Source organism: Galleria mellonella, unplaced genomic scaffold, assembly GCF_026898425.1.
Source record: "Galleria mellonella isolate WM207_F2 unplaced genomic scaffold, CSIRO_AGI_GalMel_v1 utg133, whole genome shotgun sequence".
Taxonomy (NCBI): domain Eukaryota; kingdom Metazoa; phylum Arthropoda; class Insecta; order Lepidoptera; family Pyralidae; genus Galleria; species Galleria mellonella.
Window position 1 is genome coordinate 4,342,368 of NW_026441990.1, and position 17,237 is coordinate 4,359,604.

Genomic DNA, 17,237 nt, shown 5'->3' on the forward strand with positions numbered 1-17,237 from the left:
TCGGTAGTTATTCAGCAAATAAAATATACAAAGATTATGTAACTGCATGATTAATAAAATTCCTACTCACTACTTATGAACATCAAGTTTGAATCTAAACATCTGATTTTGCCTAATTTCTATCATAGAAAAATAATGTATATAATATATAAATAAATATTTTTTTTTTTCTAGAATAATTAATAACTTAATTATCTGTACAGTATATATGCACTCTATAGATGATCTAAGAGTTAGGATCGCCTTTCTCTTACATGCCATTTAAATACTGTTAGTGAAATGTGGACACTTCACTGTTCAGTCCAAAAAATGTTTCTAACAACCCTATCAGGGATTACATCATCTGCATCACCATAATTTTTACCTTAACCATTGTAACCTATTTTAAGCAGTCGAAGTCAGTTGTACCAGAGAACTGAATTACAGTTATGAGCATATTATTTTCTTATTGCTATTCAAGTAACGGTGGCGCCCTCTGTATATAGATCAAACAATATTGACGTATATAAAAATCCACAGCCCAAATCGAAGAACACAAGTCCTTCCAAAAGGAGGTGGCCACTCACCGAGAGACGATGCTCCACCTGGACAAGAAGGGTACCCACCTGAAATACTTCAGCCAGAAACAGGATGTGATCCTCATCAAGAATCTGCTCGTCTCCGTGCAGCATAGATGGGAGAGGGTGGTCTCCAAGGCGGCCGAGAGGACGAGAGCCCTCGACCACGGTTTTAAGGAAGCTAAAGAGTTCTCCGATATGTGGTGAGTTACTCGAGACTCGTATACGATTTTAAACCGTATTCCTATAAATATTAAGTTTTAATACATTTGTATACTTAAGTGATTTCCAAAAAAAAATTTTTCTTAACATTTGAAGCTACTGTTTATACATATATGTATACACACATAATATTTACAATGTCAGGAAAGTTTTTAATCACACAGGAAATAATATTTTAAATTGGCATTGTATCTAATATTTAATAATTCCACTTTGATTCTATAATAAATTTAACTGAATGAAATATGTACGTACTTTATGTATTTTATGTATATGTATCCCGCAGGAACAACTTGATGAATTGGCTCACTGACACTGAACAGCAGCTGGATCAACTCAACTCGGAAGCCACAGTCAATGACCCAGAGAAAATCAAACAGAGGTTAGTGTTGTGAATATTAAGCGCGGTAGTTTGTAAAGCCAAGTTATATTTTTTTCTTAAAAATTAATATTTTAAATTAACATTATTAATGTTTATTAATACGTATTAACGTATTATATTATTGTAATAACTATTACAATGCTAAGTTCCTAATTAAAAATGAATTTGTTGAAATTAAATATGTACATATACATGTTGTATTCATAGAAAACTATATACAATTTTAACTTTGTCTCTATATATGTATAACGGGAATTTTATGAACTTACTATGTTTGTCATTTCCGACAATCGACTTCATCCGAAAACCATCTTCAAGCGGAGTACGTTGTAGCGCTTTACGTCACAGAAAAGTGGACTTATGTACATTTAAAATAAAAAACGAAAAAACATTTTAACAATAATGTATACATTTTTTAGAAAAGATTTCTTTTCTTTATACATTTATATTACTAATAATCTTATCTATATTTCGTCACGAACGTTTTATGCGCTACTTATCAATATTTCAAAATAATTAGGGATTTATTTTTTAAATAACCAGGTTACACAAACACCGTGACTTCCAAAAGGCGCTCGCCGCTAAACAGCCCGCCTACGATCAGACCATGAAGACGGGTAAGCAGCTCAAGGACAAAGCGCCCAAGGGCGATGAGAACACGCTCAAGACGATGATAAGCGATCTCAAATCTAAATGGACCACTGTTTGCTCGAAGGCCGTGGACAGGTAAAGTTTGCTTTATTGTCATTATGTAAAAATATTTCCGCGTTGAGATTTGTCTTTTGGCACTTTTACAATCAAAGTATAAAATATTGCGTTAAAAAATAATTTTCATATATTTGAATAATATTATTTATTTAAACAACACTAATACAGTCAATTTTATTTTTGTTATAGATATTAAAATGATTTGATTCCACAAGACTAAATCTATTAAGGCAGTGCCCATATTTTTCGCCTAAAAATCACGTATATTGTTATAAAATAACTTTATTTAATTCCTGAAATGCAATTAAATAAAGTTAGTCTTATTTATTTTAAATACTACTATTAAGATGTTACAAAGTAACAAACTTATTTTTATTGTAATATAAATAATGATTAAAAAAAATCTTTAATATATATCTAACTATATTCATAATCCATAGACAACGCAAACTCGAAGAGGCGCTGCTGTACTCTGGCCAGTTTAAGGACGCGATGTCCGCGCTCCTCGAGTGGCTGAAGAAGCAACAGAAAGAACTTGGCGCAGACTCGCCCGTGCACGGCGACCTCGACACTGTTATGGCTCTCATTGAACAACATAAGGTAATAAATACAAATTTTAACTTATAAAGGGTCTCCATATGTCCATTCTGCTGTATATATGGAGTAGTTGCCATTCCTGAGTAGTATGTCTGTGTGTCCTGTAATTCATTGCCATATTGCCTTCAAACATAACAACGCCAACAACTGCTTCACTGCAGAAACAATTTCCACTCCAGCTTCTCATACTCAGTCTAAGAGTCAATGATTTTGCTAGCAGAGATTATTCTCCTTTTTCAGAAAAATCTCGAAGTAAAATTCAAAATATCTCTATTCATGTAGGTCTAATCCTATAGTATCCTAACAAACCTATTTTAGCTATTAAACTCATTTATCATTTATTTGCAATACATTTTTAATGTATGGCTAAAAAAACTTTCATGTAAGGGACCACATAGAATAGGCCATCCCTTCCTATCCTGTGGATGTTGTAAGAAGTGACTAAGGGAACTTAATGATCAGGGGATGGGCAGCAGCTTCCCTCTTAAAATATCTAAACTGCAGTTCCCAACTAGCCTGCCAAGCATGACAACTACTAGCAGAACTCCTCTTATGGAGTTTAACATTTGAAATAATTCAAGATGTATACGAAAGTGAATAAAATTCATAAATTTTATGAATAAGAATCTAATTAGAATAAAAATATTATCTTCATATTCACGCACGAACACCAAAAGAGACACAGAGTACAGGAGAATAACTCTCGAGTCCTCAGGAATGGCAACGCATGGGGGTATCATGGGCGAAACAGTATACTCTGTTATGTCCATGGTACTGCTCATATCTATAGGCGACAGTTACCACTTTCCGTTAGATGGGCCGTCAGCTTATTTGCCATTTTAAGTTGTATAAAAAAAAGAAACATGACGATTCTTACATTAACCATAAATTTGATGGCTGCAGCAATTCGAAGAGGACCTCCACTCCCGCGAGCAGCAGATGCAGTCGGTGCTGAAGACCGGGCGTGAACTGCAGGCCACGGTACCAGCGGAAGATGCCGCCACCATCCGGCAGCAGTGCAGCGAACTGCAGCGCGCCTGGGACCAGGTGCTCGGCCTCAGCGAGAAGAAGGCTCACAAGCTGGAAGGCGCCCTCAAGGAGGTATGTACTTTCTAATAATCATCTAGGTTTTTTGATGAGCGATGATGGAACAGAATGGGCTACTTTTCCTTTCCCGTGGATGTCGTAAGAGGCGACTAAGAAAACTTAAGGGTAGAAGAATGGGCAGCAGCGTTCTTCTTAAAACATCGCCAAAGATCTAACTGCGATTGCCAACCCACCTGCCAAGCGTGGCAACTAATAACAAAACTCCCCTTATGGGAAAGGCTTATGTCCAGCAGTGGACAGTTAACGGCTGAAATAGTGATAATGACGATGGAATAGTAACCTGAGCTATCGGGTTACGCCACATGCGTCCTTATTATGTAAATCAAAGCCACACCGGCTTTAACACTTTGGTACCAGTCAACCATAAACATAATTGACATTGCAACGTGATAAACAATATCATAATCATAATATATTTATCTTCACCAGGCTGAGAAACTGCACCGCTCCGTCAACATGCTCCTGGAATGGCTCTCCGACGCCGAGACCAAGCTCCGGTTCTCCGGGCAGCTGCCTGAAGGCGACCAGGAGACACTGCAGCAGATCAGGGACCACGAGCGGTTCATATACGAGCTGAAAGAGAAGCAGAAAGACAAGGAGGAGACCATCACGCTAGCACATTCCATACTGGGCAAGGCCCATCCCGACGCGGTCACCGTCATCAAACACTGGATCACTATCATCCAGAGTAGATGGGATGAGGTGAGTTCATATATTTTGGCCGAATTCATATATTTATTTATATGTACTGTACCCGGTGTGACATCCGTAAGCAGTACGTTCATAAATCCTAATTATTATCTATACTTATAATAAATCTGTAGAGAGGTCAATTCTGTACATGAAATATATTTCCAAAATAACTAACAGGGGATGATTAGTGATCGATACTGATGCCAAAAATGCAATCAGTAATTTTTTTGTCTGTCTGTATGTTCGTTATAGAAACAAAAACTACTCGACGGATTTTAACGAAACTTGGTACAATTATTCTTCATACTCCTGGGCAGGTTATAGTATACTTTTCATCACGCTACGATCAATAAGAGCAGAGAAGTGAAAGGGAATGTGTCTGTTATATCAAAACCACTGAACCGTGAGGAAGGACATAGGCTACTTATAATACTAAAAACGACGGAAACGCGGACGAAGTCGCAGGCAACAGCTAGTGTTATAATCAATGTAAAAGAATAGATGGATAGATATTTGTTACTCTTTTATGCAAAAACTATTGAACGGATTTGAATGAAATTTAGTACACGGGTACATACATATAATATAACACACACAACATACATGGGGGAAACACAATTAGGTTATTTCCTAACTTACCTCATAGGATACTTTGTATATTGGCTTACGCAGGCGGAGCCGCAGGAAACAGTTAGTTAATATTCTTTCGCTTAATATAGTTTAGATTAACATAGTTTTTAAGTACACTTACTAACAAAAAATGGATCCAAGTTATCTAAAAATAAATAAACAAATAAAAATTAACTGATATAAAAACTAAGCTATATCTTTTTCATCTCAGATATAGGGAACATCAGGTCGAGTTGATACCGCGTAATATGTTACATAAATAAACAATAAATTCACTTTTACATTTGAAGCAGAGAATAGCTATATGTTATCTCCGTAAGAGATGACTATTCATCTATACTGCTTATACAATAGTAGGAACCAGAGGGAGACTTTTGTACAAAAGTCGATTGCTTGGACACCTCTGTCCCATTCGTGTTTCAACCGTGAAGCAGTTGTGTTTGCATGGCTGTGTTTCGGTTTGAAGGGTGGGATATGGCGTGAATTTACTGGGTACAGAAGAATAACACCGAAGTTCTCAGGAATGGCAACGCATGGGGGGTATCATGGGCGAAACAGTATACTCTGTTATGTCCATGCTACTGCTCATGTCTATAGGCGACAGTTGCCACTTTTCATCAGGTGGGCCGTCTGCTTGTTTGCCAATCTAAGTTGTATAAAAAAAATCCACTGTACAAGACTACATAGGGGGGATTTTGGTAGGAACAAGTGGATTTGGCCAATCTATCTAGCTTTATTTATAACATTAGTAAATATTGTGCACAAAAATGAAGACATGTATGCTTTGTTTTATACATGCTTTACATATATAAAATATATTTGTCAAAACAACGATTATTGAGTAGTTCTTTACCGATAAAATATTAAAAAGAAGTGAATTTATTAATGAATGTAAATAATTGTAAATAAGCGCCCCAGTTGACAATTAGTTATGTGTGGATGTTACACAGGTATGGCAGTGGGCGATGCAGCGCGGCGGCAAGCTAGAGTCGCATATGCAGAGCTTGAAGGACCTCGACTTGGTGTTGGAGGAGCTGCTTAAGTGGCTCATCGGCTTGGAGAGTACTCTGCTTTGTGAGTATATACGTATATTTGGGGTTCTATATGGAATACGGTACATGGGTAGAAAGATAAATTAGTAAATTTAAAAAAAATACAAATCATGGTACCCGTTGATAACGTAGCTCTCTGTAGGCAAAAGATTTTTTAAAACCAGTTAAGTTTTTTTTTTTTAATTTATCCATTATAAATTTAAAAAAAAATTGTTACATTAAATTAATATATTAAGAGGGATTTGTACAAAAGTCGATTGAAGTGGAGTGAAGTGAAGCAGTTGTGTTTGTATGGCTGTGTTTCGGTTTGAAGGGTGGGATATGGCGTGAATTTACTGGGTACAGAGGAATAACACCTGAGTCCTCAGGAATGGCAATGCATGGGGGGGTATCATGGGCGAAACAGTATACTCTGTTATGTCCGTGGTACCGCTCATGTCTATAGGCGACGGTTACCACTTTCCATCAGGTGGGCTGTCTGCTTGATTGCCATTCTAAGTTGTATAAAAAAAATTATAATATTAATTTAGATTAATGACCTTCACCAAATATGGAATAACCCCCTTATTTATAAAAAAACATCAAAGCTCTCATAAAACTATTTTAGCTATTAAATTTCATTTTTTAATAACACATTTAATTTATAAAATTATTTTAGTTTTGTCTCTTTCTTTTGTGCTAAAGTCCCAATTTGAAAGAAAGTGAAAAACAATGTAATAGTTTTAATAGTTTACTAGAACGTTTTACGTTTTTATGGATAAGGGAGTTACAGTTTATTTAAAAAAAAAGATATGTATTGTTTTTATCATCCGTGAATTGATTTTTATTCTTTATTTTCCTTTTTGATGAAAGTGTTTATCTTCAATTGGCCCTATACCTATTCTGAGTACATAATAATACAAAAGTACATATAAGTATGTATATATATTTATATAGAGTAATTCTTTGTTTAGCATTGGAAGCGGAACCTCTGCCAGAATCCATCGAACTGCTGGAAAATCTTATTGAAGACCATAAGGAATTAATGGAACACACGCAGAAGAGGCAGAACGAAGTCGACCGCGTCTGCAAAGCGTACCAGGTCGGTAACAACAAAGTAAAATAAAAGGTTATTGCTGGCTGTGTTTCGGTTTGAAGGGTGGGATATGGCGTGAATTTACAGGGTACAGAGGAATAACTCCTGAGTCCTCAGGAATGGCAACGCATGGGGGGTATCATGGGCGAAACAGTATACTCTGTTATGTACATGGTACTGCTCATGTCTATAGGCGACGGTTACCACTTTCCATCAGGTGGGCCGTTAGCTTGTTTGCCATTCTAAATTGTATAATAAAAAGAAACACAGTGTGGGGCACACGTGCGAAAAAAGTTTGATGTTAAAAAAAAATATGAAAACTTTTATTTTGTAACGTTTATAATTAGTAATATTAAAAAAAAAGATAATAGAAATTCCTAGTAAAAAATATCTAAATTAAAAATTGGGTACCTCCTACTTGGAGTAAATAATGAATTCGGCATTTTGATGCCACTATGTGAATAAAAATAGGACTGGGAGGAAAAATTTCATATATATTTAATATTGTGTAGATTATAGGTTGCCACTTTCCATCAGGTGGGCCGTCAGCTTGTTTGCCATTCTAAGTTGTATAAAAAAAAAAGTTTCGTGCCAGTTTGTTTACATTTTTTTTTTTGAAATTTTTTTATAATCTGTATCTTAGTATAATTTGTACTATTCGAAGTAAGGGTTCTGGTGACTTGTACAGGTTTAACGCCTAGTACAGCCACCAGTTCTCACAAATAATATTGTTAAAATGCTCTGCATGTTATAGATAGTAAGTTCCTTTATTGTTTGTGGTGAGATTTTTTTTTTAACAATACTATTGTAAATGCAGGTCAAGACACAAAGCCAAGGCCGCGAATCAACACCAAGGAAAGTGTCGGCCAAGAGCGCCACGAAGGGCGCACCTGGGTACGTAACAACTCTTATCACCATACTGCCAAGGTTCAATTTTGAATTTAATTTTTTTTATTTGTTCTCTCGTTCATTTCTCATTTTGTTCTCGCGTGTCACGTGTCATGCACATTCATCGCACGCCATCACTGTGACGTCATTGCATGGTGTGTCGCTTCGTACCGTGTACATACAGGCGTGGATCTCAGCACGACCTCAATAGAGACAGATCTGTATCACCCGACTATTACGGCACTAGACGTTACAGGTGTGTTTTTTTTATTTTTAATTTTTTTTTCTACGTTCTTTTCTTTTAAACTTTTCTATATTCAATTGTTTAAATTTCTAACACTATTTGTACTCTTCAATTAAGACGCTCTTCTAAGAGTAATCTAATTCCTGTCGAGTTTTGCGCTTTTTAAGTGATTTAGATTTTTTGCATATATTTTGCAATATCTTTATCAATTTCAACTGATTTTAAGATTTATTCCAGTGTAACATATTTATGTTATTACTGTTAAAGTAGCTAGCTAGCTGCAATAATGCTGCCATTATAATTATTGAAAGAATTATTACGATAGACATGAGCTGTATGGGCAGAGCCCTTTGCCATTTCCTTTTAAATAAATCATAGACTTACAATAACGTACTACATGGATAAACAAAAAAAAAATATTCACTGCGAAAAAAAACCTTTTTTTTTATTTACTCTCCTTTAATACATAACTTATTAATCAAATTATATTCGGCATGTCTATTATATTATAGGTACAGATTAGCTTCGACTTACGATTATAAGAAATAACACTACTCTGTTAAACCTTAAATTTATACAAAAAAGTCTTTATATATTAGTTTTCGACTTAATACAGTTACTTAGCTATTAAAAATAAAAATAGCATTAAAAAATCGCAAGCTTTGACAGGAAATATCGACGTTTTCTGTTCTCTCCAGAAGAGTCCCTTGATATTTAATTTAAATGTTTCTATTGAAAAAATAATTTCTTTAAATGTTTTCATACACCAATTTCAATCATTTAAATTTTTACTGTCACAAAATAATATTTTTATTTTTATACACTTTATTATGATTTATAGTTCTTTAGACAGCAAGATACTTGAATTGTTAATATGTATATGTTTATTAATATATTGGACTTTTTAAATATTGAAATTGGTTACAAAAATATGTCGCATTTTCTCTCGAGAAAATGTTATTGTGTCTTAACTGATGTAATGCTTTTACATTTTAATCTGTATTAGGTATTTTGTCGCTAGAAGGTACATTTTATTTTTATTTTTGTAACTGTAATTTAGAATTATAAAATTTATTAACGTTGTGGCTAAGATTATGAAATAATTAAAGTTCTTAGTCTTAGTGTCGGATAACATTATCTGTATATGCAACGAAATATTTCGTAGCATTATTACTTAGCTTTTTTTTTATCTGTGATATCAAATTATAACCTAAAAACCGTCTAGCGGCAAAACGTGTATAGCTTCGTCCTGCTCTAATACCTTGTAAATGTGGCTTTCTGTCTCGTCCCTATGTCGCACTCGCTTCAACACGGCAGGTCCCGGATACACAGTCGAAGTAGGAGAGGAAGGTTTGAATTAATTTTTCTTAGGATTGTCACCTTTTTTAGGTTTTTAGTCGTAGTTGTAGATGTGTATGCTTTGCATTATTGTAGAATGATGATTGTTTTTTTTATTATTATTATTTATTATAGCATGGTAGTGACGTTTGAATGAAAATAAAAAAAAAATAGTGATATATTTGTATTTTCGTAGATAGAGAATTATTCTTAATCTGCGAGCGTTTAATTATTTTTAATTTGAAGTTTTTTTTCTTCTTGCTTACTTATTGAATGCAGTCGTTTTGGATTCTATTTTAGGTAAATACGTTGATGTATTTTTTACATATTTTTTCTTTCTATATATACTGTACTGTAGGTACAAATTACAAAGTATTTACTTTCAAATAACATTAGACCTTCGGCAACTTATAATGGTGCATAAATGCCAATAAAGACTTGTAGATTTTTTTATTTTTTAAATTTACGAGTACCTATGTTATAGTAATACAATAATCTTACTTTGTTTTAAGATCCTTTAAATTTATTTTTGTTTAATTATGTATATAAATATTGTTAAAATTATTTATTAAAAGAAATTTGTATTTTATAGACAGGAAATGTTTAAAAGAAAAAAATACAAGAAACGCATGGTTCATTTATAACACATTTAGGGTTGCCACTTATAAACTAACTTTTATATTTTCACATTGCAAACTAATTAGCATTAAAATTACGTGCTTATATTATTATTAGAATAAATCAGTTTAAAATAACATTAGCTAGTTGTAATCATACGTAGAATGTTTAACATATTCGCCTGGGCATAAATGTGAGTATATTTTGAGAAAGCATATTAAATGCAACACACACATGCACACGTACGTGCGCACACAAGTACACAAAAATTGTAACAATAGTAACAAAAAAAAATAAACAACAATAAAAGAGCGATATATACAAATTTTTTTACATAACATAATAAAATATACTTTCTCAAAATACTCGCGGGTGGATGGTAACAGTACGTGAACTAACAGCACAGCGACACCGCCACACTAACCAGGTAACGTGCGTACTAACAGTTTGTTACGATACTTTGTTGTAATAATGATGCGTGTGCTCTAGCCGTGTGAGTCCCGGCCGGGACAGTCCGGACCGCGTCCTGCCGCACTACGGACCCAGGTTCCCACCGAAGGGAAGGTAAGTCCACGGCGCGTTTACCCTGTTTCAATTCACTTGGTTCGCCCTCAATCAAGATATATTTATTCATATAAACTTTAGCGCACAGTAAAATTCTATGTACATTTGGCGGACTTAACACCGGACTGTGTTCTCTACCAGTCAACCATTGGGCGAACTGAGAAATACGTAGGCGGTGGATTTTTGAATAAAGGAAAAATAAAGCAATACTTAATAAATTCATATAATATAAACATACACATAATGTTAAATATATACATACAATAAATACATATATACATAAATACAAAAAATATTACTATATAAAACAATTTATTAAACAACTGCAATACAAGAGTAAATAGTAATATATATATATATATATATATATATATATATATATATATATATATAATTCCAAGTCCGTATGTAGCTATTCTGCCGTTCCGGGCAAATTATATTTGCCGCCTTTAGCTGATTTTTAGCATTTCTATTTATTATTGCCGGTGTAGGCAATTTTCCGGTTCACGTGTAAGTGTAAAAAATTGATACAATTTCTAGTTACCCCATAGTTTTATTTATTAAAAATCTTACAAATTATATATTTAGGGATATATTGTTTAATATATTATTAAATTATTATCTACAATATATGTAAAATTTTACTTTATAACATTTTCGTTTTGTTTTTTAAACACCCAAAAATATGGAATAAACAATATTAAAATCTGCTACAAACAAAACCAATTGAATTGAAACATTTATTTCTTAAAAATTATAAAATATTTGGGTTACAATTTAATATTAAGACGAAGTAAGTATTTTCTGAACCCTTCAAACGCTTGTTAGGGTTAATGTACGCTGTTTAATGAATTATTTTCATTGGTCAACGTCATTACAGGCGATGCTTGTGTGTTTATTTATTTTTTTGTTTGTGCTATTTGTGCCAACCCTAGATATAACGGAGTGCCAATTTTAATATAGTATATAGCGAATAGATTTCTTTTTGCATAAGCATGGATGTCGAAATTTGAAACTGCTATTTAGAAGTAAATAGTACAATTACGTATTGTTGCTTTAATATTTTTTTTTATACAACTTAGAATGGCAAACAAGCTGACGGCCCACCTGATGGAAAGTGGTAACCGTCCGTACAGACATGAGCAGTACCATGGACATAACAGAGTATACTGTTTCGCCTATGATACCCCCATGCGTTGCCATTCCTGAGGACTCAGGTGTTATTCCTCTGTACCCAGTAAATTCACGCCATATCCCACCCTTCAAACCGAAACACAGCCATGCAAACACAACTGCTTCACGGTTGAAACACGAATGTTAATCACGAGAAGAAGTCAAAAGTATCTTAGTTACGAAAGTTGAGGAAGGAAGATATATTATATAAAGATTGCCTCTATCTTTATATATATTTTCCTTTTTCAATTTTTCACAATTCACACCTGGTTCTATTTGTCTACCCCGCAATGGACTTGGACCGTGAATATAGAGTTGACAATAATGTGTAAAAATCACATATAAACACATGTATACCATACCCCTATTGTATCTGCCTACCCCAACAAGAAACAGATCTTTGTACCTAATAAAAATCAATTGTTTGTTTACCAGTTAAATTATAAATATTCCGTTTTCAGATATAATTATTTATGTAAAAGAGAATCGTCGACAAAAAGTTTCATCACAAGCAATAAATATTATAGCCTAGAAGCTCATATTTTATTATATGTTATTTAAACAATCTAAAATAAACCTTATGTCTATACAGCAAAGGCGCAGAGCCTGAGTTCCGTTCAGCGAGAGTGAAACAACTGTGGGACAAATGGCGTACAGTGTGGCTGTTAGCGTGGGAGAGACAGAGACGGCTGCACGAGCGTCTCGCTCATTTAAGGGAACTGCAGCGCGTGTCGAACTTCAGCTGGGACGACTGGAGAAAGAGGGTGAGCGACTAAAATTTTTTGTAACTCTAAAAAATATATTTTAACTTGACAATACCTTCTAATTAATTAATTTTTTATAGTACGTTATTAGTTATGAAAACCTATTGAGTCAATTAAAAAAATTATGTACATTGATTGTTACAAGCTGGAAATTTATCCAATTTGATGTTCGGGTGTCAAATGTAACCATATAAGTGATATTTTTAAAAGTAATTATTTATATAATTAAAATAATAGTAGGTATTAATAAACTAGTTAATTACTAGTACCTCTATTTGTTGGTCCTCTGAGCCGGATATTCTGGAATATATTATAATAATACTATTTTAATCAAATATTTAAAATTGTTTCTAATATTGTTTTTAGAACGTAAAATCAAACAGTAATATGGCTTATGCTAATCAATTTTAAGTATATAAATATAAAAACTGAGCCTACATTATAAAAGTTTGATTTATAAATTTTTCAAACCATGAACAAATAATATGAAAATGTGACCAATTGCAAATTAACCTTTGCATTATTGCCAACAGTTCATGAAGTACATGAACCACAAGAAGTCCAGAGTGACTGATCTGTTCCGCAAAATGGACAAGAACAATAACGGCCTCATACCCAGGAACGAGTTCATAGACGGCATCATTGGCACCAGTGAGTAATTATGTACAGTATTCGGTACACGTGCACTTATTGTGGTATAAAGGACAAATCGCCGTACCGTCCAGGCTTAAAATGGGCCGCCCCTTCCTTTTTCGTGGGTGTCGTAAGAGGCGACTGAGGGAACTTTACGGTCGAGGGATAGGCAGCAACGTCTCGCTTAAAACATCACCAAAGGCGAACTGCGGTTGCCAATCCGCCTGCCAAGCGTGATAACTACTAGCAAAACTTCCCTTATAGGGAAGGTCTATGTTCAGAAGTGGACAGTTAACAATTGATATACCTAATAATAAAAAAAAATAGGACAGAATTTAAATCATTAGCTTCCTTTTAAATTGTCATTCGCATTGTGTTTCACGAAAATAGAAACGACTTTAATAGTGAAAAAAAAAGCGGTTTATTTTGATTAAAAACTACACTGAATCGATTTACAAATGACGCAGTTATGAGGAAAAAAACATTAAAAAAATCCAACCGAATCGAGAATCTGCTTCTTTTTGAAGTCGGTTGATAAAAAGGAGAAGAGTGAAGGCTTTGTTACCTAACTGAAATAAATTAGTAATAAAACTTAACCCCCTTGTAATAAAGTTAATTTTCGCCCAGAGTTCGACACGTCCCGCCTGGAGATGGGCGCGGTGGCAGACCTGTTCGACAGGAACGGCAGCGGACTCATAGACTGGGAGGAGTTCATAGCCGCTCTCAGGCCTGACTGGGTAAGTTCTAGCAGACTCCACCATTTGATATACTGTTTTTTATATAGCCGGTTACTACTTTCCATCAGGTGGGCCGTTAGCTTGTTTGCCATTCTAAGTTGTATAAAAAAAAATTACGGGAAATAAAAAAAAAGAGTGATAATAGACAGTATAGGTGGTAAACGATGTTACCGTAGCCTATCGGACTATTATGGACTTAATATATCTAGCCAGTGCTACAATTTTTTTAAATCCACTTATTAATTTATTTAATGATTTTTTTTTCATACAGGTTGAGAGGCGCGGTCCGCCGACCGACGCTGACAAGATCCACGACGAAGTGAAGCGCCTCGTCATGCTGTGCACATGCCGGCAAAAGTTCCGCGTATTCCAAGTTGGCGAGGGCAAATACAGGGTAAGTTGAATTTTGAAGTTAAAATTGTAACTAGACCACATATATATATATATATATATATATATATATATATATATATATATATATATATATATATATTTAAGGAAAAATGATATGAGGGGCTCAATATTACCAATAAATGCTAAAACAATATTTTTTAAAACTTTTGTCTGTACATTTGTTTCGGCGTCACAAAAATTAGACGTCAATAGATTGACAATGACGATGATGATTAAATCCTGTTTCGTTGTCACCAGTTCGGCGACTCGCAAAAGCTCCGCCTGGTCCGCATCCTCCGGTCGACGGTGATGGTCCGCGTCGGTGGTGGCTGGGTCGCCCTGGACGAGTTCCTGATCAAGAACGACCCGTGCAGAGGTATGTACACATCTAGAAAGTGTTCAGGCCGCCGGGACGAGTCTTTACTACGATTGTCTATGTTATCGCTCTGAATTTGGACATTTGTTATTATATTAATAATAATAATTATTAAAAATATTATAAAAAATCCGGATCGAAGGACTAAAATTAAATCTGCATACGTCTAAAATTGTAATTACACGATGTTTGTATATAGGAGATATTTAAAAAAAATCAATATGGCGGGCCTTATTAAAAAGTATAGAAGCCATAGCGATATTTTTTTTTATTTTGTGTATTTGTTTCCATATTTGCTCTGGCATTATGCAAAAACTACTGTACCAAATTGGATTAGGTTTTCTCAGTTGTATTCTAGGAAGTCGAACTTAAAGTCTGGTGTACGTATTCATACGTGCTTCCAAAGTCCAAACGTACAAAGTCACTGGCAACAGCTAGTTTATTACAAAAATAAAATAACTATGGAAGGGTAAAATTTTTTAAGTCCTATAGTAAGTATCTAGTCTATACCTGAACATAATTTTTCAGTAACGACTTCGTTTATTTAATATTTGCACCCTTATGTCCAAATTCGGAATTTAAAACGTAATATAATTTTCCATTAATGAATCAATATTGCAATATATTTAAAAATATGATTTGTTTTTCTACACATGGCAAAATTAGTAAACAGTTTTGATATCTCATTTTATCGAAATACCAGATTATAAATTAAAAAAATTATATATATATATATATATATATATATATATATATATATAGACAAAAGAAAATTTACGTAAGAACAAACGACCACTGATTCCTCCACCGAGTCTAGCCTAGGTTTCTGTATTTATTATTATTATATTTATTATTCTATTTTTAAAATTCAAATTTCGATAAAAAGACATGCAGGCTGTTCACTAATTGGGCCACATATAGAAAAACAAATTTACGTATATAGTATGTAATCGTAGTAAGGATTATAACATTTTTTACTATCTAATTGTGTAACATATTCGAGTCATATCTAATATATATCATACATATACAGATATATCCTTAATATTATAAATGCGAAAGTGAGTTTGTTTGTTACGCCTTCACGTTTAAACCGCTGAATCGATTATGATGAATTTTGATATAAAGACAGATGGAATCCTGGAAACGGTTGTAGGCTTTTTCTCCCGGTTAAAAAAAAATTCGTTCGCTAGTATAGTTTGTTCCAAAAAAAAAGACAAATTGTAGCAAACCCAGTTATTTTGATTTAAAAACTAAACAACTGAACCGATTTTGATAAATTTCTATGAGACCACTAGGTAACTATATCCTTTCAGATGAAAAAAGAATTTTCCAAATAAGTTATGAAGTGGAGTTATGAGTTAACAAACATAAAATATACAATCGAATTGAGAACCTCCTTCTTTTTTAATGTTGGTAAAAATATGGTTGATTTCTCTTCATAAAAATAATAACATTAGTAGAGATATTAAATTTGCTAACATGTATGTTGTTCGTTCTACACTTGAATAGAATTATTAATGTAATAATAGCAAGTAATTTTTAAACAAATGGTTTTTTTTTCCAATTTTCCATATTACAATTATTCGTAGGTTTTTGCAACCGTTTCCAATCAACGGAATAAAATGTATATTATGACTCCAATATGTTATTTCCAATTGATAATTAAAGATGAAAAAAAAACACAAAAACATCATTTCAAATAAAGTCGAATTCATTTTATACTTTTGAATTTCAATGGTACTTACTTTTAAACGATTCTCTTAGTATAATGATGTTTTTGGGATAATTAATAAAATCTACATGGAAAATATGAAGGCAACAACTTTTTTTATATTTTTGTAAAATAGTTTTTCATTATTTTGTCTTTTTAATTTATTAAAAAAAAGGGTACAGTGACCGTATAATATAAAAGTACTTTATGTTATTACTTATATAAATTACAGCTAAATATTTTTATCTTTTGTGTTTGTGAGAAAAACCATTTAAAACTACCAACCAATATTTACCTAAATATTGATTTCATATCTAATGATTGATGATGATACAGAATTGATGCCTACATATTTTCTAATTTGAAAAACCAAGATATGCACATGTCCACTTTAATATCCTAAAAAATATACCTAATATATTGTTATATTTATATATCTAAATATATAATGTTGCTATAATATCTTTGCGAGTCTTGGTTTTTTTTATATATATGAATATACTATTGAGTATGCACTTTATATTTTATCTGATAAAGAGTGCTAATGTATCGATTTTTGCAATTCGTTTTTGCAAATGTCGACTAGTATAATATACTTTTTATATTCAAAGTGTCAATCAAAAACGTTTCTGATAAATTGTGTTAACACTATAACAAAAGGGAATTAATAATTGTGACGTCCCTAACCTAATTTTCATTTAATCGAAAGGCAAATAATTTCAGAGAACACTTAGGAAAATATTTGCCATCAGTTGTGTTAATAACAAAAATA

General features: G+C 33.2%; 1 protein-coding gene across 19 annotated transcripts in view; it reads left to right on the top strand.

Annotated features, from left to right (window-relative positions):
- Positions 1-12,641, top strand: part of LOC113511282 (dystonin) — a 372,284-nt gene extending 359,643 nt beyond the window's left edge. For 13 of the 19 annotated variants that reach the window (XM_052903181.1, XM_052903184.1, XM_052903175.1 and 10 more), the window contains 13 exons: positions 520-760; positions 1,066-1,161; positions 1,705-1,887; positions 2,310-2,469; positions 3,370-3,567; positions 4,003-4,275; positions 5,847-5,970; positions 6,902-7,029; positions 7,841-7,917; positions 8,096-8,167; positions 9,473-9,505; positions 10,601-10,675; positions 12,441-12,641. In XM_052903181.1, the coding sequence (XP_052759141.1) occupies positions 520-760; positions 1,066-1,161; positions 1,705-1,887; positions 2,310-2,469; positions 3,370-3,567; positions 4,003-4,275; positions 5,847-5,970; positions 6,902-7,029; positions 7,841-7,917; positions 8,096-8,167; positions 9,473-9,505; positions 10,601-10,675; positions 12,441-12,624 (1,844 nt within the window). In that variant the 3' untranslated portion in view covers positions 12,625-12,641. The remainder of the gene's footprint in view (positions 1-519; positions 761-1,065; positions 1,162-1,704; positions 1,888-2,309; positions 2,470-3,369; positions 3,568-4,002; positions 4,276-5,846; positions 5,971-6,901; positions 7,030-7,840; positions 7,918-8,095; positions 8,168-9,472; positions 9,506-10,600; positions 10,676-12,440) is intronic. The other 6 variants (XM_052903191.1, XM_052903188.1, XM_052903189.1 and 3 more) reach the window with 4 other exon arrangements.
- The last annotated feature ends 4,596 nt before the right edge of the window (positions 12,642-17,237 follow it).